This window comes from Lithobates pipiens, unplaced genomic scaffold (assembly GCF_037356315.1).
Source record: "Lithobates pipiens isolate NorthernLeopardFrog02 unplaced genomic scaffold, aLitPip1_a1.2 Scaffold_16, whole genome shotgun sequence".
NCBI lineage: Eukaryota > Metazoa > Chordata > Amphibia > Anura > Ranidae > Lithobates > Lithobates pipiens.
This window is the reverse complement of record NW_027507748.1, coordinates 191,887,712-191,911,947: the sequence shown is the minus strand read 5'-3', so window position 1 is coordinate 191,911,947 and position 24,236 is coordinate 191,887,712. Positions and strand designations below refer to the sequence as shown.

At 41.2% G+C, this 24,236-nt stretch overlaps 1 protein-coding gene across 4 annotated transcripts in view; it reads left to right on the top strand.

Moving 5' to 3' along the window:
* MID1 (midline 1) overlaps nucleotides 1–24,236 on the top strand; it is a 631,257-nt gene that overhangs the window by 544,453 nt on the left and 62,568 nt on the right. For all 4 annotated transcript variants that reach the window (XM_077480854.1, XM_077480853.1, XM_077480851.1 and 1 more), the window contains exons 5-7: nucleotides 10,053–10,201; nucleotides 15,135–15,262; nucleotides 16,948–17,091. In XM_077480854.1, the coding sequence (XP_077336980.1) occupies nucleotides 10,053–10,201; nucleotides 15,135–15,262; nucleotides 16,948–17,091 (421 nt within the window). The remainder of the gene's footprint in view (nucleotides 1–10,052; nucleotides 10,202–15,134; nucleotides 15,263–16,947; nucleotides 17,092–24,236) is intronic.

The following is a 24,236-nucleotide window of genomic DNA, read 5'->3' as shown; positions in this document are numbered from 1 at the left end:
TAGGCCCTTTACAAAATAATCTGGAGCGGGTGACTGGGGACAAAGAGAAGGCAAATGTATTAGGTTTATTAAATACCTTCAGCTCTGTGTATACAAAGGAGCTTGGCTAAGTTTATGTCCATAATGGCAATTATTTTGCCATAGCCCCAAATGGTTGCTTGAGCTGGATGGACTGGATGTCTTTTTTCAACCAGATTAACTATGTATGTTGCAGGCAATTTCCCTGCCCCCAATGTATTGGAGATTCTTGTATTTAATACCAGGAGATCAGGCTAGGGTGACAGCCATGGGTCTCTTCATAGATACAGTGGAGGAGTGACATAGCCACACAGGAATGATGGACCTATTTGAGAACAAATGTGTCTCAATGGATGTACTCTAGTAAATCAAGAGAATTTGACTACTATGGTAGTTGGGGACCTCACTGTATTGCTATGTATGGGTATCCCAATCGTTTAATGTGTATCAAAAGTATAAAATTTTTATCTTAATGCATTCTCTTTATTAAGGTAAAAAGCACCCTACTATCTGTCCTAGCCCCCCCATGCCCTTAATCGCCTACCTGTCTCCTGTCACCAGTCCGGGGCTGTCTCCAGCTCCAACACGACTCCCCCACTTCCTGTTTTCACAGGAGAAGCTGAGGACAGTAGAGCCATGGGCTCTTGCTGCTGTCAGTCAAACTCCTGTGAGGAGACAGCAGGAGCGTGGCTTGCTGACGCTGTATAAGTCGATTGATGCACACAGCCCAGCCCAAAAGTGTGCACATACAGGTGCCTGCTTAGCACCTGGAGTGCTAAAGAGGAACTGGGAGCAGGGAGGAGCTGATAGCACTGTCAGGAGACTACCAGAATTGTAGAAGAGAGTGCTTTCTGTACAATATTGTTGCACAAAGCAGGAAAGTATAATATATATGTATGTGTGTGTGTGCGTTTTTTATTTTTTTTATTGGACTTTAGCATTCCATTTTTCTAAAAATTGGATTTCCATTTTTCTTGAAATATCGTACAGATATGTAGGTGGATCCACTATGCAGCAGGGTTAAAATAAGGAAAAATGGAGCAAAGTGGAGGCTGTGTGACCTTTCCATGAGGCTCGTTCTGCATAGAAGAAATAAATATTCCATTTTTAGCTGGGTCCAGGAAGTGTGACACACATATCCAGCTGTGCTGCCCATTTATAAAGAATGTTTAGTTGGATCCTTAATTCAGACACAGCACATTATGAGCCATTCACTCGTTCATCCGCAGCTGACCCAGGATACTGGTTGTGGTTTTGCAGAATAAGGTCTTTCGGGGTTGAACTTGCAAGCCTATGAAATATTTGACTTATGAGGCACTGTAAGATTTGCCTGAGTCTGCCAGATGGATCATTTGTTCTAAAAGAAACTCTGTCAGGCTTTGGCAGGAATGGAGTCTGTAGGCCCAAGAACCAGGGTGGGAATGAATAAATGCAGCATATTTATACGAGTGACAGGTTTAATCGGTTAAGTCCTGGTGATTGATTTCTCTTTTCTTCCCCCTCCATAAAGTAAGCAATGAGTAAGTGGTTTAAATTTTGAAGAAAAGTGTTTCTACCTCTCCACGCTCAGTCACATTGCGATAATATTTGTTTTCTGCCTGTGTCACAGCAACGGCATGAAGTCAGCTAGAGGGCAAGGCTGGTCTTACTGTGAAGCTCGAGGAATTAGGCACAGCTTCGCGAGCCACCCAGAAATGCTACACAACCGTCATACATATATCAGTTATATTGGGCATGACATTTTACTTCAACTGTTCTATTCTTTCTGTTTTTCCATCCTACAGTTCGCTAACGCTTACAGTTCTCCTCCCCACCTCCAACCTAGGACTGCACAGTCAAAAGAGCAGCAAGAGACTGATGAGCTTTCTCTGCCACTCTGATTTCTCCTCCTATGAGCACACTACAGCACAACTGATTGGCTCCTTGTGCTGCTTTACACACCAGCAAAATTCTGGCTTAGTTCATTCCCTAGCACAGGGGTGGCCAACCAGACAAAGACCAAGAGCCACATTTTTTACCGAGTTACCGCAAAGAGCCACATCATACGCATGGGCACACATGAACACATGAACATCACCCCATCCCTTCCTCATACACACATACTTTTGCTCAGCTGGATTTATTGTAAATGTCACACACTGTTTTAACCACAGGTCAGTAATCTTCCTTTGAAAGTACATCCATGTGACAGAAGACAGCAGCTCATCTAATTTCCAAAATACAAATTGTCTTACAAACAGTGAACTGGTCAGGATAAAAATAAACAGTTAATGGGTCTTCTAGCCTGAACTAGCAGTAAATTCTTCCAAAAAACATCACAGAAAGCATGCAGCACACACAGAGCTCTGGATAAATAAGTGAAAAGAAGCTGAAATGGTTAACAGCCAGCAGTGTGTCACACTATCAACAGACAGAGAATGTGCTGAGCAGATCTTATCAGTATTCAGGTGAAACGTTATTAAAAAAAAAAAAAAGTACAAAGCAAGACAGAGGGAGAAGGGAGGACAGATCAGTAACCTGCACACTTGTGGCCATACCTTTTTGTATCTCATCGGCTTCAGATACAGCATGTTTCTCCTTCCTCTGCCCCCCTTCAGCCTCACTCCAGCGCCTATGTATTCAAATGTGGCAGGCTGGGGACACTACACGCTGATTGGCTGTTGATGTGTGGGAGGAGCGGAGGAGTGCAGAGACTCGGGCTGCCTGTCACCGCAATGAAACAGCCCGAACCAGCCCGAAAAGCCGCAAGGAAACCGATCAAAGAGCCGCATGCGGCTCGAGAGCCGCGGGTTGGCCACCCCTGCCCTAGCATATTTTTTGTTTTGCATATGGTAGCGAGATTCCCCCTCCCAATTAATTCTATTAAAATCCAACATTTTTAGTTCTAAACAAAGAAGAAATGGAAATGGCTACAACCAGGGTGGATAAAAATCTATGTTTAAAAAAAAAAAAAAATAATAATTTTTATTTAAATAATATTTTTTAGGTTTTTATCAAATTTATTTTAATAAAATGCTTTTGGAGTAAAAATCGATCTAAAGATAGTTTTCTATTAAAACACACACATGCAAAAAGATAGTGTGAGACTCAGCGCTAAAAAACCTAATGGTTGCAAGAGTGGTGAAAAACCAACTCACTCTTGAGTATAATTAGTAATAAAAAAAAGGATATTAAAAGGAATAGAAGATGTTGAATAAAAAAATTGAAAATATAGATGCAAATAAAAAAATGCAAGAAAGCCAATCTTGATAAGAAAGTCAATCTTGATGCAAAATTCTAGGGGGGTGAACCCCTTTAAATATGTCTTCGGTGTGAATGCTGCAGATTGTTACGAGGCTGCTTCAGGCTTGGGTTGGGAACCCTAAACTGAGAAATAGGAAGAATGAGAAAGAAAAAGAAGCGCCAGGGCAGTGCTATTGCCGCATTGAATAGTTTTATTAAGAAGCAAAGTTTGTAACAAAGTAATATGCACTCACATAGTGCTCAGTAGGTTGGGGGCTTACCCCGTCCAGTATAGGAACAGAAGTGTATGTTATGCCATGAGCGCCTTGTGTCAGTGGGGAGCTGAAGCCTCAAGGGATCTCGGGAGGACGCCGGCTGAATTGCTCAGCGTGGAGGTGATCCAGAGATGTCACACTGAGGAGCCGCGCATCGCTGTGTTGGGCAATCAGAGCGTATTTCGGTAGCTAAGCCACACCTCCTTCATTGGCTGATGAAGGAGGCATGGCTTAGCTTCCGAAAGCCCCCCTCCAACAGGGCTGATAAAAAAAGAAAAATAATAGTAAAAAAAGAAAGAATTGTAATAAATATGTAAAAGTTAAAATTGTAAAAAAAAACACTTGACACACCCCCCCCCCCCCCAAAGAAAGCATTGTAAAAAATAATAAAAATAACAAATTATAAGAAATAAAATTGTAATAAAAAATAAAATGCTACTGACACAGTGCCACTGACATTTAAAAAAAGTATCGATGATCAGTATTGGCGAGTACTTGAAAAAATATATCGGTACTAGTACTCGGTCTTAAAAGAGTGGTATCGGTGCAACCCTAGTTTTACCCCCTTTATGACCAGGTAATTTTTTGCGATACAGCACTGCATTGCTTTAACAATCATGATATGCTGTACCCAGATAAAATCAATGTCCTTTTTTTTCCCACTAAAATAGAGCTTTCTTTTGCTGGTATTTGATCACCTCTGCGTTTTTTTGATTTCTTGCACTATAAACAAAAATAAACGCTAATATTGAAAAAAAAACAATATTTTTTACTTTCTTCTAAAAAACATAGCCAATAAAAAAAAATGTTGAAAATCTAATTTCTTCATCAGTTTAGGCCAATATGTATTCTTCTACATATTTTTGGGAAAAAAAATCACAATAAGCGCATATTGGTTTGCGCAAAAGTTAGTGTCTACAAACTTTAGGATATATTTATGGAATTTCTATTTATTTATAGCCATAGGACTACTTTGTTAATGCTTGTGACAAACTGCAATAATTATGCAATTTTTAATTTTGTATGTTAGAACTACTTTAAAGTGATACTAAAGTCCTGTTTTGTTTTTTTCTATAAAAATAACGAACATGTCTATACTTATCTGCTCTGTGCAGTGGATTTGTAAAGAGCAGCCCAGATCCTCCTCTTCTCCGGCCCCTCTTCTGTGCTCCTGGCCCCTCCCTCCTGTCGAGGGAGCAGCTTGCTATGGGTGCACCCGAGCTGAGTCACAGCTGCCTGTGTCCATTCAGGCAGGGATCTGTTGCCCCGCACCATCCTCTCTCTCTCCTGATTGTCTGACTGACTTTGATTGACAGCAGTGGAAGCCAATGGCACTGCTGCTGTGTCTTAGCCAATCAGGAGGGAGAGTCTCGGACAGCCGAGGCACTTGTGGACATCACTGGACTGAGATGGAGATCAGGTAAGTATTAGGGGAGCTGAAGAGGGCTGCTGCACACAGAAAGCTTTTTATCTTAATGCATAGAATGCATTAAAATAAAAACAAACTTCTGACTTTACAACCCTTTTAAGGTTGGATTGTTTACTACATGTACTGAAAATATACTTTATACCATTTATATATTCTTATTGTTAATGGTATTCCCATGTAAGCTTAATACATACAAAAAGTCAAATAGTAAAGTAAAAATATTTTTTTATATCTACTTAGACCAGAATAACTGATGGACTAACAAATAAAACACTTTCACATGTGCTCCCAGCAGTACTAGTTATCAAACTTTTTGTTATCTCATCAGTCAGGAAATGATGTGAATTGCAGAGGGTAATGGGCCAGCTGTGCTTGTTTTGGCTCTTATGTTTTTGGCAAGATTGGCAGATTATAGACAAATCTTTCCGCTTAACAGTGAAATTATAATTGCTGTTATGTATTTGAGAAATGTTTCTCTGCTTCGAAAGAGGCCTGCGAGACTGTCAGCCTCTTATTTTTGCTGTCATAGAAATCTAAGAAATATTAATAATGTGAATGTTAATGTCTGAAAAGGCATTACTGCCAAAACGACACTTAAACACAAACTCGCACACAGCCCAGAGTACCATGCTGTGGGGCCGTTTTGTGCATGACTTCCTACGTAACAAGCTAGCTTCAAATTATATAAACAGATTATGTAATACCCAGTGGTGTATTAGAATTTTAATGTGAGTGACTTGTAAATCACACATTTAACCGAGCTTAGAAGTGCTATCCAGACATATATTGTCTTACATTTCATTAATGGCCTGTTCCTTCCACATATACAATGGACATTGAAAAGAATCACACCCCTTTTAAAATAATCACGTTTTGTTGCTTTTCAACCTGAAATGAAGACAGACACACATTTTTTGTTTTATCCAGCTGTATTTATTATAACATCCAAGTGAAAAATATAACACCAACATGTCCCCAAAAAAATATCAAAAACAGAATCACTGAGTTGGAAAAAGCATCACCCCCCTCCTAACATGTACTTGTATACTCAATCAGGTGTAGCTAATCACCTTTTCAATGGCACACACAGCCATTTGACTTTCAACTGGGATTAGCTGTGGTCATTTTGATTAGCTCAGCATGGAAAGAAGTTTCCTGGATCATTTCAGTCCCTGGTAGTGCAACTGAAGCAAACAATCAACTTTGGGTGGCAAGGTACTGTCAAAAGATCTCCGGGATAAAGTTATGGAGAGCCACAGGTTAGGAGATGGATAGAAAAAATATTAAAAGGCTTTATCAATGCCTAGAAGCACAGTGAAGTCTATTATTAGGCAGTGGAAGGCATTTGGTACAACACCGACCCTGCTTGGATCAGGACATCGCTGCAGACTGGATGAAAGAGCCAAGAGGAAACTGGCCAGAGAGGCTATCAAGAGGCCTACAGCAACTCTGAAGCAGTTGCAGAAATTTATGACAATGAGTGGTGCAATTGTGTGCATGTGACAACAATTTCACAAATTCTCCACAAATGTGGCTTGTATGGAAGGGTTGCAAAAAAAAAAGAAAAAAGGCACTCAAGAAAGGCCACATCCAGTCACGACTGAGCTTTGCCAAAACGCACCTTGAAGATTCTGAGACCACATGGAAAAAGGTGTTATGGTCAGATGAGACTAAAATGTAATTATTTGGCATCAACACCAAACAATATGTATGGTGGAAATCCAATACAGCTCACCACCCAAATAGAACCGTCCCCATAGTAAAGTTTGGAGGGGGTAATATTCTGGTATGGAGGTGTTTCTCTGTAGCAGGGACTGGGGCACTTGTCAGGATAGAAAAAAAGATGGATGGGGCAAAATACTGTCAGATTCTTGAGGAGAATCTGCTGCCCTCTGCTGAAAGTTGTCAATGGGAAGAAGGTTTACCTTCCAACATGACAATGACCCAAAGCACACAGCAAAAATGACTACATAGTGGTTGAAAGAGGAAAGGGTGAATGTCCTTGCATGGCCTAGTCAGAGCCCAAAATCTATGGAATGACTTGAAGACTGCAGTCCACAAATGGTCGCCATCAAATTCAACTGAATTTGAGCAGTTCTGCAAAGAAGAGTGGGAAAATATTGTAAAGTCTAGATGTGCAAAGTTAGTTATCCCAACAGACTAAAGGCTGTTATTAAAACAAAAAGTGGTTCAACAAAATACTGACACAAGGTGGTGATCCTTTTTCCAACTCAGTGATTCTGCTTTTGAATTATTTTTCCTTATTTCTGACATGTTGGTTTTATATCTTTCACTTGGATGTTATAAGTTGTACTGAGTAAATACAGCTAGAGAAAACAAAAACTGTGACTGTTTTCATTTCAGGCTGTAAAGCAACAAAATTTGATTATTTTAAAGAGTGAATTATTTTCTATATAAATCAGTTTTGCTGTTGTCCATCTTTTCACTTTACCAACTGCATTCAGACAAGGGCTTTTTTTAACAAAATGGCCAGTGGCTTACGTGTTTCTAAATCCAAAGCTTTTTATTTTGTTTATTTTGAATAGAGTAGGAAGTAGCTGAAAGCCCTGCTGAGTTTTTATTTAATCGATATCCCTTTTGAAATATTTCCCTTCACTTCCCGTCCTGAAGACACAACAGGAAATTTGTAAGTATCTCCACAGTGAGGGAATTCCTTAGGCCCCTTTCACACGGGACGGATCAGTAATGATCCGCCCCGTGATGATCCGCTTGCTCATCGGGGATCGCTCCATTGTCCCCGCTGAGCCGGCAGATAACAGGGCGGTCCCTGCACACTGTGCAGGGACTGCCCTGTCAGCTCTCCGCTCTCCTCTATGGGGATCGGATGAGCACGGACCATCTGTCCGTGTTCTTCCGATCCGCTCTGCAGACGGATAGAAAAATTGGATTTTCCTCCGTCTGCAGAATCAAACAATTGCGGAGGGGGGCGATATCGGGTGTCTGCGGATGTTCATCCGCAGACACCCGCTATCCCATAGGAATGCATGTATCCGCAAACAGATGGATGAAATACGGACATAATGTCCGCATGTGTGAAAGGGGCCTTAAACACTTGTCACCATGACAAGTGCCCATATTGGTAAATTTCCACTCTATTCTTGTTATGGTAAAGACTCAAAACATTGCATTTTCCCTTATTTTCAGCCCCATTAACAATGATCTCCACAGGAAGAGAGTGTATCTTTCTAGTCTGGACTCCGATGGTGATATAAACTGGATAGAGGTTTTCAATTGCTATGCACTCTATCCAAATCAAAAAAAAAAATTTTGGTCTTAAATACTTTTAAGTTGAACTCCAGGAAATGTTTTTTTTTGGTTTGTAAGACCCCCACCCTGTATAAAAAGAAAAATAATACCAATCTGTTCTCAGCCTCACCATGCTCCAGCTCTTTCCCCAATTTCATCCTCCGTTCAGCACCAGCAGTCCTCTTTGGGCAGAACAGTCCTGTCATCCCATTTTCTGTGAGCCCAACCTGTTTACAACCTCCCTCTCCTCGGAAAGCATGTCATCACTCAGACGGGGCTCACAGTGCTTCAGCATTGAGCGGTTTTCACGTCTTTATGTGAGCGGCGCTCATTCGCAGAAGAATGCCTTTTGGGGGTCATGTGTCAAGTAGTGTTGAAATCCTGGAGTTTGCTTTAAGTTCACTTTCACTGAGATTTTAATAATTTTTTGGGGGGGGTTGAGGTTTTCTTGCTTTTTTTTAGCAATGGTTAAAAAGTACTCCTGGTAAAGTACTTTCAGATTTTAGTAAGAATAAGATGATCTACAGGAAATATTCATGCAGAAAATTTAGATTATAGCTTCTGTAAATTAAAACCTTTAAAATTCAATTGAATTGTTGTGGTTTAATCAATTAAACTGGTAGCAGCTACTGTTTGTCACACTGGTAGCTGACTGCTCTAATGCCCACCCCCTGGTAATTTTTTAGTCCAGGCATAGAGTGATGGTGCCAAGGTTTGGAAGTGGGTGTTCCCTATTAGGCCCGTTGCTGTTCCCAAACCCTCCAACTTCTGCCTGAGTGTTATAAATGACAGTACAAGCTGTCTGAGTGTAATTTAGCTCCACATGAGATCCCTTCTTCTGGCAGGATTAATTACTTGAAAGGTGCTTTTGGCACATTGCAGCAAGGCAAAAAGCTGTGTACGTAGAATCGGGTACTTTTAGTGTGTGAATTCCAGTTATGTTGTTCCTGCATTGTTGGTGGCACGTTATAAGCAAAATGGATTACTGTAACACATTCTAACCAGTATTGTTTAAGTAAATAAAGAAAACTGATCAAAAACATGGTTGTGTTTCATAGATGTGGTTTGAACGCATTGAAGTGCAAGTCAAGGCAAACAGCTACATGTCTGCAACAAATCAGTTTACCCATCCAGGCTTTATACAAAGTCCCCCTGACTATTTACCTTATGCCACTGCAGTCAAAGTAATACACCTTGTTCAGAACTGTGATTAGATTATAGTGCTTCCCCTTCCTATGCTAATGGGTAGGGCAGTGTTCTCCAAATTTTGAATTGCACAATTCCTCCCAATGCCACCAATGATGAGGCACAAGTCCTACAAATGACATCAACGATAGGACACAGTTCCTTCCAATGACACTAACAATGGGGCCCAATGACATCAATAATGGGGGATTGTTTACTTATTTCGATGCTGGGATATTTTTTACATCTGATGATCACAGTCTGGTCCTCCTAAAGTCTATAGCAGTGGTCATCAACCCTGTCCTCAGAGCCCACTAACAGGCCAGGTTTGCAATATAATTGAAATACATCACGAGTGATATAATTTGCTGCTCAGTGATTGCAGTATTCTAGTCTGCATCTCCCCAAGGTAATACATAAAACCTGGCCTGTTAGTTGGCCCTGAGGACAGTGTTGATGACCACTGGTCTATATTAAATTGGCCCTTTGTTTTGAGACCCCTAGTGTGGGGGATTACACAAGGCTAGCAGACTTATGTACTTTTAAATACATAAAAATATTTTTTTTTTAATAGGCAAATCACTGATTTTAATAGGGATCATTTTTATGTAACCTAAACTTGCATTTTTATCTTTTTTTTATTTTTTTCATTGTAGGTGGTCAGGCTGCGAAAGTTAGCACAGCAGATTGCAAACTGCAAGCAGTGCATAGAACGATCCACGTCCCTGATATCTCAGGCGGAGCAGTCTTTGAAAGAGGCGGACCATGCTCGTTTCCTCCAGTCAGCCAAGAGCATTACAGAAAGGTACCTTACTTCTGAAAATGTTTTTAGGAATGTAACGTCATGTTTTTGGTCCCCTTAAAGAGAACCTGTTACTTAACTTTTTACAAGGTGACAGTTTCTCCTAATAGCACCCTTCCCTCTTATGGTGCTAATATATGAATGCTGCTGTGCTGCTCCATTTATCTGGCATGGCCCTCAGAAATACCCAGTATTTCTGTGTATGGGAGAGCATTTGACCTTCCCGCTTAGGGAATTAGACTCAGGGCTCCCAACGGAGGTAAGTGTCAGTAGGTTGATGTGCTTGCCTATTAAGAGAACCTGTTGCTTGCATGGAAAAGAAGAAAGGTAGCGGCGCTCTCTGCAGGGACATCTCAATCCATACACGAGGTCCACTCACAGGCGCCAAGGCTCAATGTGTCCCAACACACGCCAATGCAACAGTAGTAAGAAGAGCCAGCAACACTGTAATCCTTGAAGTGTCGTTTATTGGTACATCAGAGTGACAGTAAAACAATAACTGACGCATTTTGGCAATAGCCTTAGTTGTAGCTGTTGCTTACCCTGAATGGGTAAAACAATGCATTTGCTTAGACCCCTTTCACACTGAGGAGCTCAACAGGCGCTAAAAATAACACCTTCAAAGCGCCTGTAAAAGAAAAACATTTTTCCTTAAGGCAAGCCCGTTAGTGAGACTTGCATAGCAGTAGACAGATCAGGTGGGCTTATTATTGATCTACATTATATAAACTATAGATCATCAATAACTAAAGTTCAGCAGTTGTCCTGTGCTTGATGCATATGACCTACTGACCTTCATTTTGTTTTAGCTCCAAAGCAAAATACCATAGTCTATTGCAATACATTATAGTGCTTATCATGTTATTAGATACCATTGTAAAGTTTGATTTAAAAAAAATAAAAAAACTCCATTCTCAATACGTAGTGATTTAGAAGACAATAGCTTCAGTATAATATGTTGTTATATAATATCGTGTCTTGTTTATTAGATGTTGAAAGGTACTTACTTAGATTTTATATAGTCTGTTCTTTCAGTATAATTATTTTGTGTACCATTTTACCCTATACCTCTCCCCTTCTATTTTCTAGTCTGCAATAAAAACAAAATCTGATTTGTATAAGGCAGTAACTTTTATGTAGCCAAGATATTTTGGAGAGAAAAACTGCATATGTGTATAATTTATCAAGAAGGTTTCCCAGAAATACTAAAGTTGGCTTTCATAATCACCAGACTTGGCTCTTCATCCTTTAATTTTTTAGCATGTGAAAGAGATATTAACAGGGAGGAGATCTCAAACACATTGTTTAGTTATAGGAAACATGGAAAATACTTGCTAATTTAACCTGATTTAACCACAGTTGCGGGAGGTGGGTACATTTAAAGGGGGGCCTTCAGAGAGGAAGCTATCCAACCGGTGCCTCTTCCTGACCACAATCCCACCCTTTGACAGGGTGGACATGTCACTCCATGCTGTGCTTGGGTTTCAAGATTATCAGTTGGAGGGATCGCAGAGCTTCTGACAGGTATTGGAGGTATAAGCAGTAGCAATGTTAGACATACTATTTGTGCACAATGGCTCTCCCACGTAGCGTAGACTCAGTGATCCATTTATACAAGGGTTGGTTAGATGAGCACTGTAAAACTCTCCATCTTATTTTATGGACCTGGGACACTGCATATTTCCAGGGCAGTTGAGAAGCAGTGAACTTACTGCTCTCCTAGCTCTCCTAGTTTGTAAATGTAGTTTAGCAGTGAGCACCTTCTTCCCTACTTGACCAGCAAGGCACAGAACCAGGCAGAGAGTTGAAGAGAACCATTGCTCTCTGACCTTCATTTGCATTTTATGAACTATGAGATTGTTCAGAGTGCTGCATAGGCTGTCTATACAAAGTAAATAAGTGTACTTTGGTGGCTCTGTGGACCACTGAGCACACATTTAAGTTTTACAATAGTTAGGGCTTAAGAATATCTTCGTAAAAGGGTCTGGTTCTGCTTTGGGACCATGATACCTCCATGAGGTTGAGCTCTGGGATACCTGTCATTAAAAATCCCAGGATTAGCAGGAAGAATCCCTTTTAAATTACCAGTATTTCACATTCTGGATACTGACCAGGCAGGCGATATCTATTTCCTAATTGGTTCTGTAAGGGTTCAGGGTGCTTTATTAATAAATAGTAATATTGTGCATTGAAAAATTAGCTTTATCCATGGAAATTTTATAAAAGTTGCTAGCACTCCAAATATTCAAGTGCAGCTTAGGTTTTAATAGCATGTCCATCAGCTGTTTTCAAGTTACACAGGATATGTCACTGTCCTGCACCATGATAAGGAGATTGTGAAGGACCTTGAAAGAGTAACTCACAAATGGGCTGATAAAGCTTCCACTTCACTGGAACTTTTGGAGTGCTGGGATTTTTTTCTGTTTCAGTAATTTTTATTTCAGTTTAACAAGTAGCTAACATGCTATTCTTCCGCCCACGCAGGGGCTAGCATTGACAGTGCTAACAAAGGTCAGCTTACAAAAGTAGACAAAATGCAGCAGTATGAAACAAGAACTGATATAATAACAGGAGATAGGCCTTTTCATAACACCATGAGGGCAAACGTGTCCTGGGAAGGTTCCCTACAACAACAGGGTATCCACTAGGCCCACCATTATCCATACAATGGTGCAATTTATAGTCTATACAGATCTAAGAAGAATAAATCAGAAACCAGTAGGAAGGTAGGCAGAAAGGTGACACAAAAGAGAGAATGTGCATCTGATGAGTAGGGAGCCAGGGAAAGAATGGAGTGCTGAGATTTTTTTAACAGCAAAGAAACCAAAGAGAAGCCAAGATATCTTGATTTCACCTTTTAGGCTATATGCCCAAGGGCATTTTAAAAAATGAGCTGCAAAGCTAGTACCAACGCCAGGAAAAAAGCAGCGTTAAAAACTTGATCTGGTTCCCATTTTGCATTGGCATCAATGGCCGTTTAGCCACGCTAGCTTTCAGCCGCATTTCTTTGTCTATTCAAAATCAATGGTTCCCTATGGGAGCCCATTGATTTGAATAGAAGTCTCACCAGAAGTCAGATCAAGATGATCCAACTTACGATGCTCTTTTGCTGAGTCTTCTCCCTCTGTTCTTCTTCCAATGTTGACTCAACGTAATCTCCAGGTGTAATGCTGGGACCGCCGTGTGCAATTACTTATATTGGCATGGGGCCACCCGATGACATAGTTAGAAGACATGCCCCTTGTGATGTCATCACCCCATAATGCACACGGCGGACCCAGCATTACAACGGGAGATTGCGTTGAGTCAACATCAGAAGAAGAACAGAGGGAGAAGACCCAGCAAAAGAGCAGAAGACCCAGCAAAAGAGCAGAAGATAGCAGAGAAGGACCGGAGAGGGGAGAAGACCCAGCAATAGAGCAGAAGATAGCGGAGAAGACCCAGCAAAAAAGCTTGCTCGCTCCCCCCTTCCTGACCTGCCAGTCTGCGTGCTCGGATAAGGATCTGGTATGGATTTTAGGGGGAACCTCACGCACAATTTTGTCAGGGTTCCCCTTCAAGATTCTCAGCACACAAGTCATACCGCAAGTAGGATCATCTTGATCCGACTTCTGGTGAGACTTCTATTCAAATCAATGGCCTCCCATAGGGAACCATTGATTTTGAATAGAGACAGAAAAACGTGAGGCGGTGCATAACGCTCTGTATACAGCAATAAGCCCCGTTAAATTTAACACCTTTTACCGGCTCCTGGCGTTTTTACAGCTCTAGCGCTGGAGCCTCAGAACGCACTGGTCCTGAGTTGTTTTTGGAGCTTAAAAACGCCTATGCCCCTTACAGCTCAAAAACGCCATGGTGTGCATGAGGCCATAGGCTAACATGGAGAGGCTTTTTTAAGCTGCAAAAAACACTCAAAAAAGTGGCTGTAAAAATGTCCGTGGGCATGAGGCCTTATGTATGTAGGACGTGTGAGTTGTGATCTTCTCTTGGGCTGGTCATTCCTGCCAAAACAATCAGATTTTATTTGTGGGCAGTCATCAGCCAGCTTTAGCATGCAGAACGCAGCAGCACTCACTATATAAATGAGTTAATTTTGCTAAACTAATTTGAGCAGTCATATTTATGAATTGATGTTCAAGTGCTGAAATGTTAATGTTGCGATGGTTATAGTGTTTTGAAAGCCAAAATTTGCTGTCGCCACAACAGAAGTAGAGGTAAATCCTTTCAATGTGTTTCAGTGACAACCGTCAGAGCAAATTTATTTCACTTTACAAAGATTTCCTTTTCCCTCTTTTTATGTCTGTAGGACAGGAAGTGATGGGAAATCTATTGAATGGGACACAGAAACTAATGCGGGTTTTATCCAAAATGAAAGAAACCATTGGCTTTAGATAACACTATGAAGCAAGACAGCTCTTTAGCCCAAAGATGTTAGTAATCGCAAGCAGCCCTTCTGGCATATCCCAGGGCTGCCAGAATAGCAGTTATTCTCTCCACTCTACCTCTATTGAAAATACCAAATAAGATCTTTACAAAAAAAATAAAAAAAATGAACGTGTCTTGTTAATAGTCTAGCAAAGGTCATAGTGAAAGCTAATACAGTTCTACATGTTTAAAGTGTAATAGGCGTATACTTACCATCTGGTGCGTTACTTTGTATATACGTTATAAGTGCAGATGTTTCATGCTGTGATTTGCGATAGCAGATTAATAGCGAGTTTACGTTTACATGTGGTTTGCTAAGAAAAAGTTCTACAATATAAATTACCTTACGGTAGTGTTCTGTGTTTTCAGCTAATATAAGTTTCCTGACCCAGAGTATATAAGCCAGATATAAAGAAAATGTTTCCTTAAACAATGGAACATTACATCACCATTATTCTGTGTATAGGTAACATTATTTTTACGTATTAATCATTTTGTTTTGTCGTTTTAGAGTTTCAATGGCAACAGCATCGTCTCAAGTGCTAATCCCAGAGATCAACCTGAATGACACGTTTGACACATTTGCTTTAGATTTTTCCAGGGAGAAGAAGATGCTAGAATGTCTTGATTATCTCACAGGTAAACTGGCGGTCAGCTGTTATTAATTTAATCATTCAAATGATGTAAGCTAATCATGATTCACTTCACTGGGCTGCACTTTGTCACGAGGACAGGATAAGAGATGTTGCCTAATCCAAGGGTACATTCAAATGAGAAGATCTGTGTATCTCATTACTAACTGATTACAGTTACACCTACATTACCTTACAAGAAAGATATTAAAATAGAACCAAAGCCAAAACTTTTTTTTTTTCATTTTGGATAGAAGAGAAGATAATAACTCCTATTTTTTTTCCATCTGTGTCCCATTGGGGAGATTTCCATTCACTTCCTGTTCCATAGCCACAACAGGAAGTTGTCTCCCAAGTGAGGGCAATTCCCTCTTAGTTATCACCAGCACCAGTGTCCCCATTGGGAGATTTTCACTCTATTCCTGTTCTGGTCACCAGGACAAATACAGAGAGGATGACTCTCACTATTGGAAGCACAGACAGTAATAAAACCCTGACATGTGTTCTAATCCTTCTCCATTCAAAAAAATAAAAAATTCTGGATGCAGTTGCACTTTAACCGTTTCCAGACCGCCAACCACATATACTGTGGCAGGGCAGCCCAGCTGCACAAAATCGAGTACCTGTACATGATTTTGTGCAGGCCATCTGGGGGGACCCACCAATCATTCGGAGGAAAGGCAGAATGGGGCCTGCCTTTGTTAACAAGGCAGACTGCTGTTCTGTCAGGAAGGAGAAAAGAGAGATCTTGTGTTTCTAAGCAGAAACACGGATCTCTATTTTCATCCAGTGCATCCACTCTCCCCACAGATAGAAAGCACTCCCTAGGAGCACACTTTACCCCTTGATCGCCCCTGGTGTTAACTCCTTCCCTACCAGTGTCATTTATACAGTGACCATGCATTTTTTTTAGCACTGTTAACTGTATTGGTGTCACTGGTCCCCACTTTTAGCACTAGTCCTGCTAAAAATAGCTAATTGTCGCCGATACTAGTAAAAACAAAAAAAATAAAAGTCCTTAAATATATCCCATACTTTGTAGACACTATAACTTTTCAATAACCAGTCAATATACGCTTGATGGGATTTTTTTTTTACCATAAATATGTAGCAGACTACATATTGGTCTAAATTGATGAAGAAATTCGATTTTTAAATTTTTTTTTATTGGGTATGTTTTAAGGCAGAAAGTAAAAAATATAGTTTTTTTTTCTTTTCAACATTTTTTTACATCAATTTTATTTGGGTACAGCGTCTCGCGGCCACACAATTGTCAGTTAAAGCAACACTGTACCATATCGCAAAAAATGCCCTGATCAGGAAGGGAGTAAAACGCCATTAAAAGTGACCACAGGTCCAATACAATGTAACAAGTGGATAAAAAGGTTCTCACATAAATATCTGCAGATGAGTGGTATCGCTGGACATAAACTCTGCCTTACTAGTTTCATAATACATGATCATGATGTAATCAGGGGCATCTGACTTTACTTGATGCATACTTGTTCCAGGTCAGTTAATAAAGGCATTAAAGCCAGAGGTGGCCAGGTAGTTATTATTTTCAGATGGAGGTCAGTAATGTAATCTGTAGTTCTCCCAGTACATGTGTACAAGTTTCCATTACTGTTCTTATTATTATGTTAATAGAGCTATGTAAATGGTAATGTTTGTTATTGTTATGTCTTCTGACAGCTCCCAGTCCTCCAATCATCAGGGAAGAACTCTGCACAGCATCCTACGACACAATTACTGTTCACTGGACATCTGATGATGAATTCAGTGTTGTTTCCTATGAACTTCAATATACCATATTTACAGGACAAGCCAATGTTGTCAGTAAGTATGTCTATGTTCATGTATTGCTTCACTGTTAGGACTAATGCCGCGTACACACGAGAAAAAAATGAAGTTCAATAGCCAGTGCGTCGGAATTGTGTACACACGATCAGAATTTGCACAAATGGATTTTGTTGTCGGAAATTTTGAAAACCAGATCTCAAATTTTGTGTGATGTAAATTCTGATGGAAAATGGTCAAATTTGTGTCATGGCACAAGTTTAAACTAAATCTGAACTATGGGCTCCTTTAAGATCTCAGTTTACTCCTACTTCAATTTCAAAGCTTGTTCCAGTTTAAAGTGATTGTAAAGCTTCAAATATAAAAAAAAAAAATAACAAACATGTCATACTTACCTCCATTGTACAGTTCGTTTTGCACAGAGTGGCCCCGAACACCAACGTCTGGGGTCCCTCGGCAACTCTCTCGGCTCCTTCCAGCATCAGATAACCCCCTAGGAGAGGCGATCTCCCGGGGGGGTTTACCGTGCGGGCACGATCCCGAGTCCAGCATTCAGCGTCCATAGCTGCTGAATGTATGACTCTGCGCCGCCTCCGGCGCCCGCATCATTGGATTTGATTGACAGCAGCGGGAGCCAATGGCTGCGCTGCTATCAATCTATCCAATGAAGTGCCGAGAACCCCGGGAAAAGTGACAGCGCGTCCTTCCTGTTGGATAGGATGCATTAAGGTGAAAAAAACAGAGGGTTTACAACCCCTTTAAGCTTTTCCAGATTGTTGAAATCTTCCTCCCATTCACCTCCACAATATGCTTTGAATGATACCACTGAATGGGAGGTCTATGAATGGGAGCTATATTAGATCACAGGGCTACACATCCCAGATTTTAGGGGCATTACATGTATGCTTGCTCCATGGGTGCTGATAAAACTACTGACAAGCATCTAGAGAAATTCCCTTTCACCATGCTAAATTTCTTTACCTGAGAGATAACAGCTCTTTTCTTCAGGAGATTAGAGCCAGGGGTGGGCAGAGATTCAGTGTTTGACATTAAAGTTAGCCATGGCTCAATACTGTGCAGTTGCATTCTGATAGCATGGGACTCTTCCACTGTCAGAATATACAGATCAGCCCTGCAGCCACTGATCAAGCGACTTCTATCCAACAGGGCGGTTGAAGAGAAATCAATCTGTAGATGCCAAACATGGATCAAAATTCATCTGGTCCCTGCTAACCTGGCTGAATTTCATTCCATCTTTGCCACCTCTGTCATGAGCTATGGGCTTTAGGTAGTTTTGTCGTTACTGCTTTGCATGGAATTGAAGTTTAGGCATCTAAGGGTTATTTCTTAGAATAACAGCAGTTAATAATAGCAATCAGTCAAGTGCCAATTTCTATCCTTAGTTTAGGCTACCCTTAGACGGGCTGATGTTCCCATGGCAGTGCCAGGATCCACTCCTATTTTCTAAAAGCCTGACTGCCATAGTGTAATGTTCTCCTGACAAGATAAATTTTGGGAAGGTTGGGCAGATGTTCCAAAAAGTTGTAAACCATACAAAGTACTTATTATAACATCCCAAGGTGACATTTTCCAGTATGATTGATATTGAGCACCCCCTATTCACTTAATGCAGTGCTGTCTATGAAGAGACCCCAATTGAACTTTTTGGTTTGTGTACCCTGAGACTCTTCAATGCTGAGGTGCTTTATTTTTGATTTATATAATATATAGCTATTATCTTCAAAACTACTTTTTTTGCATGTAAGAGGGTTAATTCTGTCATGATTTTGCATTTTACTTTTAATTTTCAGATGCAAGCTAAAGACTAATTGCTTAATTATTGAATGATAAATGAAACGCGTGTAGACAAGTACTCCTGATATTCAAAGTATGTGTTAATAAGATTTTCTTGTTGGGATGTGCTAATTGCTATACTTTGAGGATTGCACAGTAGGAGGCTGTCACCCACCACTCTCCACTTTAATTACTGCACTGTGTATCATCTTTTGAAATAGAAGATAATTAAGGAGATGGAAGGATAATTAAATGGAAGTTGACATTTCTCATACAGGCGTTAAACAAATAGATGGCAAAATCAAATAAAGATCAAGCAGAAATTATATTTCTAGAAAAAGCCGTATGTTTTTGCTGCAGTTTTTATTAGCAGGAGTGAATTATAGCAAATGTACAATTTACATGACAACTTAAGCTTTCTTGGTTCTTCACTTACACCCTTAAATTAAAATGTAGTTTTGTTCAAATTGAATGTCTGAGCATAAAATTCGCAGTATTATTTAATTCTAACCTGCTTGTCCTGTGATGCTACTCCTCATAGTCCATAAATGCCATCTTCTTTTCTCCTTAAAAAGCGGTGGGGTTGTTTGTCAATGACCCTCTCATATTAAATCACTATCCCTATTAAATGCACTCTATGCACTTTATGGTACAGATAATAAAAATAATACATGGTATTTTTTAAGAAAACCAGTGGAAATCTACTTTAATATCGCTTATTGTTATTACCAAATGCCTCATTTATAGCTATAGTTTTTTTTTAATTTATACAACCAGTGTAATTGTGCCAATAGTGTATAGGTGGTTCAGCTTAGTGTTAGAACTTCGGTAAGATTCTTATTGCTATCTGTGTGTGTTATTTGTCTTTGGGGACCATTAAAGTTAGGAGGAATCCAAAAATTTACAGACGCCACCAGAAAATCTTGCAAAAAGGGACAGTTCTTCCAGTTCTAACAGTCATAGGTGGAATTTCTGCTCAGTTTTGAATTATTATTATTATTATTATACAGGATTTATATAGCGCGGACAGTTTATGCAGCGCTTTACAACGTTGGGGTAGACATTACAATACAATACAATACAATTTAAGACAGAGGGAATCAGAGGGCCCACTTCCTATGGTGTCCACTAGACAGGAAGCTCTTCTGGCGATCTTTTTTTCCCAGTGAGGCCAAATCCATTCTGGCTGACAGGAATAGGACTAAGAGGAAAAGATCACTGCAAAAAAAAGTTTGGTTAAAGCGTTCTTCACTCTAGAAACAAATTAAAAGTCAGCAGCTACACATACTGTAGGCGATGACTTTTAATAGGACAGCTACCTGTCCAGGGATCCAGCACAGTCCACACCCAAACTGTCTTTGTGTCCAGGCATCGGCATGTTCACTTTGGAAAGCTGGCTCTGATTGCTTGCAGTTTCAAAGTCTTTCCCTAAAAAAAAAAAAAAAATAAGTGTTTAAACTTAAAGAGGAGGAGGAAGAGGGAGGGTGGGGGTGGGGGTATTCAGACAAGTAGAACTTGCCCTTTTGGGTGAAGTTCCGCTTTAAGTAGTGAAATTTACATTTTTATGTTTTTCCACACAAATTTTAGGAAACATTTTTAGGAAATATATTTTTTGTTTAACCTGTATTAACACAATAGGAGGATTCCACAACCATAATTAGTAAAACTGTAACGTTTTTTACATCCTCCACGCAGTCCAATGAAAACATGCAGTTATTTAGATGATTGCAACATTCATTCTATGGCATTCTCAGCAGCATTCTCAGCTTTTTATTCCATGCATGATCAAAGATAAAAGTAGTGTTGTATCGTGTCCAGTTTAAATATTAGGACAGGGGTGTTCACTACTTTCTGTGCTGTGTGCACAAGTATCTGTATATTAAATATTAAATGTAAAAGAAATATTAAAAATATATACCATATTTGCCAGTGTATAAGGCTGCTGGGCAGATAAGACGACCCCCTAATCTTCCATTTTAAATGTTGGATTGTGGTATACTTGCCGTATAAGACGACCCCCTTCCGATCAGTCTGTCAGCCTGCTGGATGTGCGGTAATGCTGTATGTTCAGTAGCGCTAAGCCAATCACAGCGAGCAATGTATTCTATTAAAGAATACAAAGCCTGCTCGGATTGGCAGGGGCTGTAACATCATCAGCCCGCGCCTCTGACTCTCAAAGCCAATCAGAGCAGGCTACCGTATGTAGCCTGCTCGGATTGGCAGAGGTGGTTACTCCAATCCGAGCAGGCTTTGTATTCTCGAATAGAATACATCACTTGCCAGGATTGGCTCAGCGGTGTATACAGTATTACCACACATTCAGTAAGCATCCAGAGGGATGCTATGCAGCGGGCGGCTTGCATACAAGACGGCTTTGCTTTATACCCGGCGTATAAGACGACCCCCACTTTTTGGCTGTTTGCTTTTAGTGTAAAAAGTCGTCTTATACGCCGGAAAATACGGTATATATTTTTTTCCAATAATATAGTTCTTACTTTATAGCTTTTATTATATTATGATTTCTCGTCTCTCCAATTGGGACCCCTGTTCCGATGACAACTACCCTGTTTCTCTGAAAATAAGGCCTACCCCGAAAAAAAAGGCCTAGCCTCATCATCCAGAAGGGCTGCAATATAAGCCCTACCCCAAAAATAAGTTCCCGGAAAAAAAGTTCATACATTTTTTTGTAAAACTGGTATAAGGTCTCTTTGCAACTGTATTTAAAAGTCCCATATTTACAGCAGCCGCTGACCTTCCCAGAGGTCTTCTTCTCTCCTACCGGCTGACATCTGTGGCCCCTTCCTCGTCAGAGCTCGGAGCAGGCTGACATCAGCGGGGATCTCGGCTTTTCTCTCCTTCCGGCTGATGTCTGCGGTCCCTCCCTCTTCAGAGCTTGGAGCGGGCTGAGGTCAGCAGGGATCTCAGAGTAGAGAAGAAGAGAAGATCATGTGAGGGCCCAGTAGACCTGTTATAAAAATATTTTACCACTTTAAGATCGTCTTTGTACATACCGTAAATAATTAGGACATCCCATGAAAATAAACCCTAGTGTGTTTTTTGTAGACAAAATTAATATAAGACCTAGTCTTATTTTCGGGGAAAACGTATAAGATGACATTTCTTCTTACTCTGGAGAGATTTGTTCTCTCAACCTTTTCTGTCTGTAGGACAGGATGGGAAATCGCCTCACAATTACCCAGTATCAAAAAATATCTGACAGGTGTTTTAATCACTCCTGGCTCGAACAATAAAACAAATATTTGAGGCTTTAAATATACTTGAATAAACATGCTGGATCCCTGGTTTTACTACTTTCTAAGGCAGACACTACATGATAAATTTTTTTTCCTTCAACCAGAAGGTTGAACCAAAAAAAAAATGACAATTCCCCCATCAACACACTCTGTACTGCTGGGGGAATCCTTCCCGCAGCGCTATTGTGTTCTGTTGTTGGGGAACCTTTCATGCCGGCAGAATACAATAATCAATGTTTCCGACTAGACGGCAGCATTAAATGTTTGGAAAAAAACCTGACAAGTTGTTCAGTAAACAACCAGCCATTCTATATATGGATCAAAATTTATCCAGTCCCTGCTGAACTGGCAGAATTTCGATGCACGTATGGCCGACTTAAGTTAGAGATCCTTGTGTACACCATTGCTTCCTGATAGTGATTCAAAGTATTGAAACACAAAGATCAGCAGGACAGTCAGCAACTAGAATTTTCTGAAGAAGATGTCAACAGTGGCATCTTTTTATATTTCCTGATGATAGGTTTCTTATAATTATTTATTATTAATCATACATTATTATATTTAAATGATTTTAAACCTGGAGATTTTTTCCTTTTTAAAAATACATAATATTGTTGCTTTACTGGTTGTGTATAATGAGCACAGCCTTCTCTGGCCCGCAGAGCAAATACTAGCTATTTATACAATTTTCTTTGCTACTTAAACTCCTTCACACCAGCTGTTAATGACTCTTTAGAAAAATAACACTAATTATTTAATAAGACAAACAGCAGCAGTAATATGTATTTAGAAAATTGCCTTGTGTTTACAGGATTATTTCCGCTATACCATTTCCAATATACTAAAGTAAAATTGTAGTACCTTTTCCACACCTTCGTTTCCCTATTAATGCATTGGAGAGATGGAATGTGACTGCCTGTACCTTTTAGGCCGCGTACACACGGGCGGACTGTTCGCCCAACCTTGTCCGCTGAACAGTGTTTGGGCGGACAGTCCGCCCGTGTGTGGGCTTTCAGCGGACAGTTTCAGCGGACAGTTGGACGGACAAAGTCTTTCGGAAATTCCGAAAAACTGTCCGCTGAAACTGTGTTTGAGCGAACAGTCCGCCCGTGTGTGGGCCTGTCCGCTGTACTTTCGAAATGAGCGGACTGTTCCCGCTCGGAAAGTCCGCCCATTTCGAGCGCGTGTACAGGTAGGCGGGGCCCGCGAAGGAGACGTCGCGGGCTCCGCCGCCTGGAATGGGCTTAAAGGGGAACCCCAACGCCGAAAAAAATCGGCGTGGGGGTTCCCCCCAAGTCCACACCAGACCCTTGTCCGAGCACGCTACCCGGCCGGCCAGGAAAGGGGGGCGAGCGAGCGCGCCCCCCCTCCTGAGCCGTACCAGGCCGCGTGCCCTCAACATGGGGGGGTGCCTTGGGGAAGGGGGGGGCCGCGCGGCCCCCCCACCCCAAAGCACCTTGTCCCCATGTTGATGAGGACAAGGGCCTCTTCCCGACAACCCTGGCCGTTGGTTGTCGGGGTCTGCGGGCGGGGGGCTTATCGGAATCCGGGAGCCCCCTTTAAGAAGGGGGCCCCCGGATACCGGCCCCCCACCCTATGTGAATGAGTATGGGGTACAATGTACCCCTACCCATTCACCTGTGAAATAAAGTACAAATAAAAACACAACACAGGGGGAAAAAATATTTTATTGCACAGCCGGGGGTCTTCCGTCTTCGGGGGTCTTCTCGCCGGACTCCTCCGCTATGTGTGTGTAGCTCTTTTGCCAGCGGAGGAGTCCGGCTTTCTTCCTCCCCGCCGCCGGCCTCTTCTCCCGACTTCGGGGGTCTTGTCCCCCTCTTCGGTTCTTCTGCCGGGCCACCGCGCCTGGTCCGGTGGCCCGGTCTTCTGTCGCCGTCTTCCGTTCTTCTGTCGCCGCCTTCGGTTCTTCTGCCGGGCCACCGCGCCTTCTTGTAGCTCTTTTACAGGCGGTGGCCCGGTCTTCTGTCGCCGTCGCCGCCTTCCGTTCGTGTTCTTCTTCTTGTTCTTCTTGTTCTTCTCCAGGCGATGTTGACACGTCGCTCCCTCCGGCCGGAATGCCAGAGCCGCCCTGCGCTGTGACTTATATAGTGACAATGGGGCGGGGTCACATGGTAT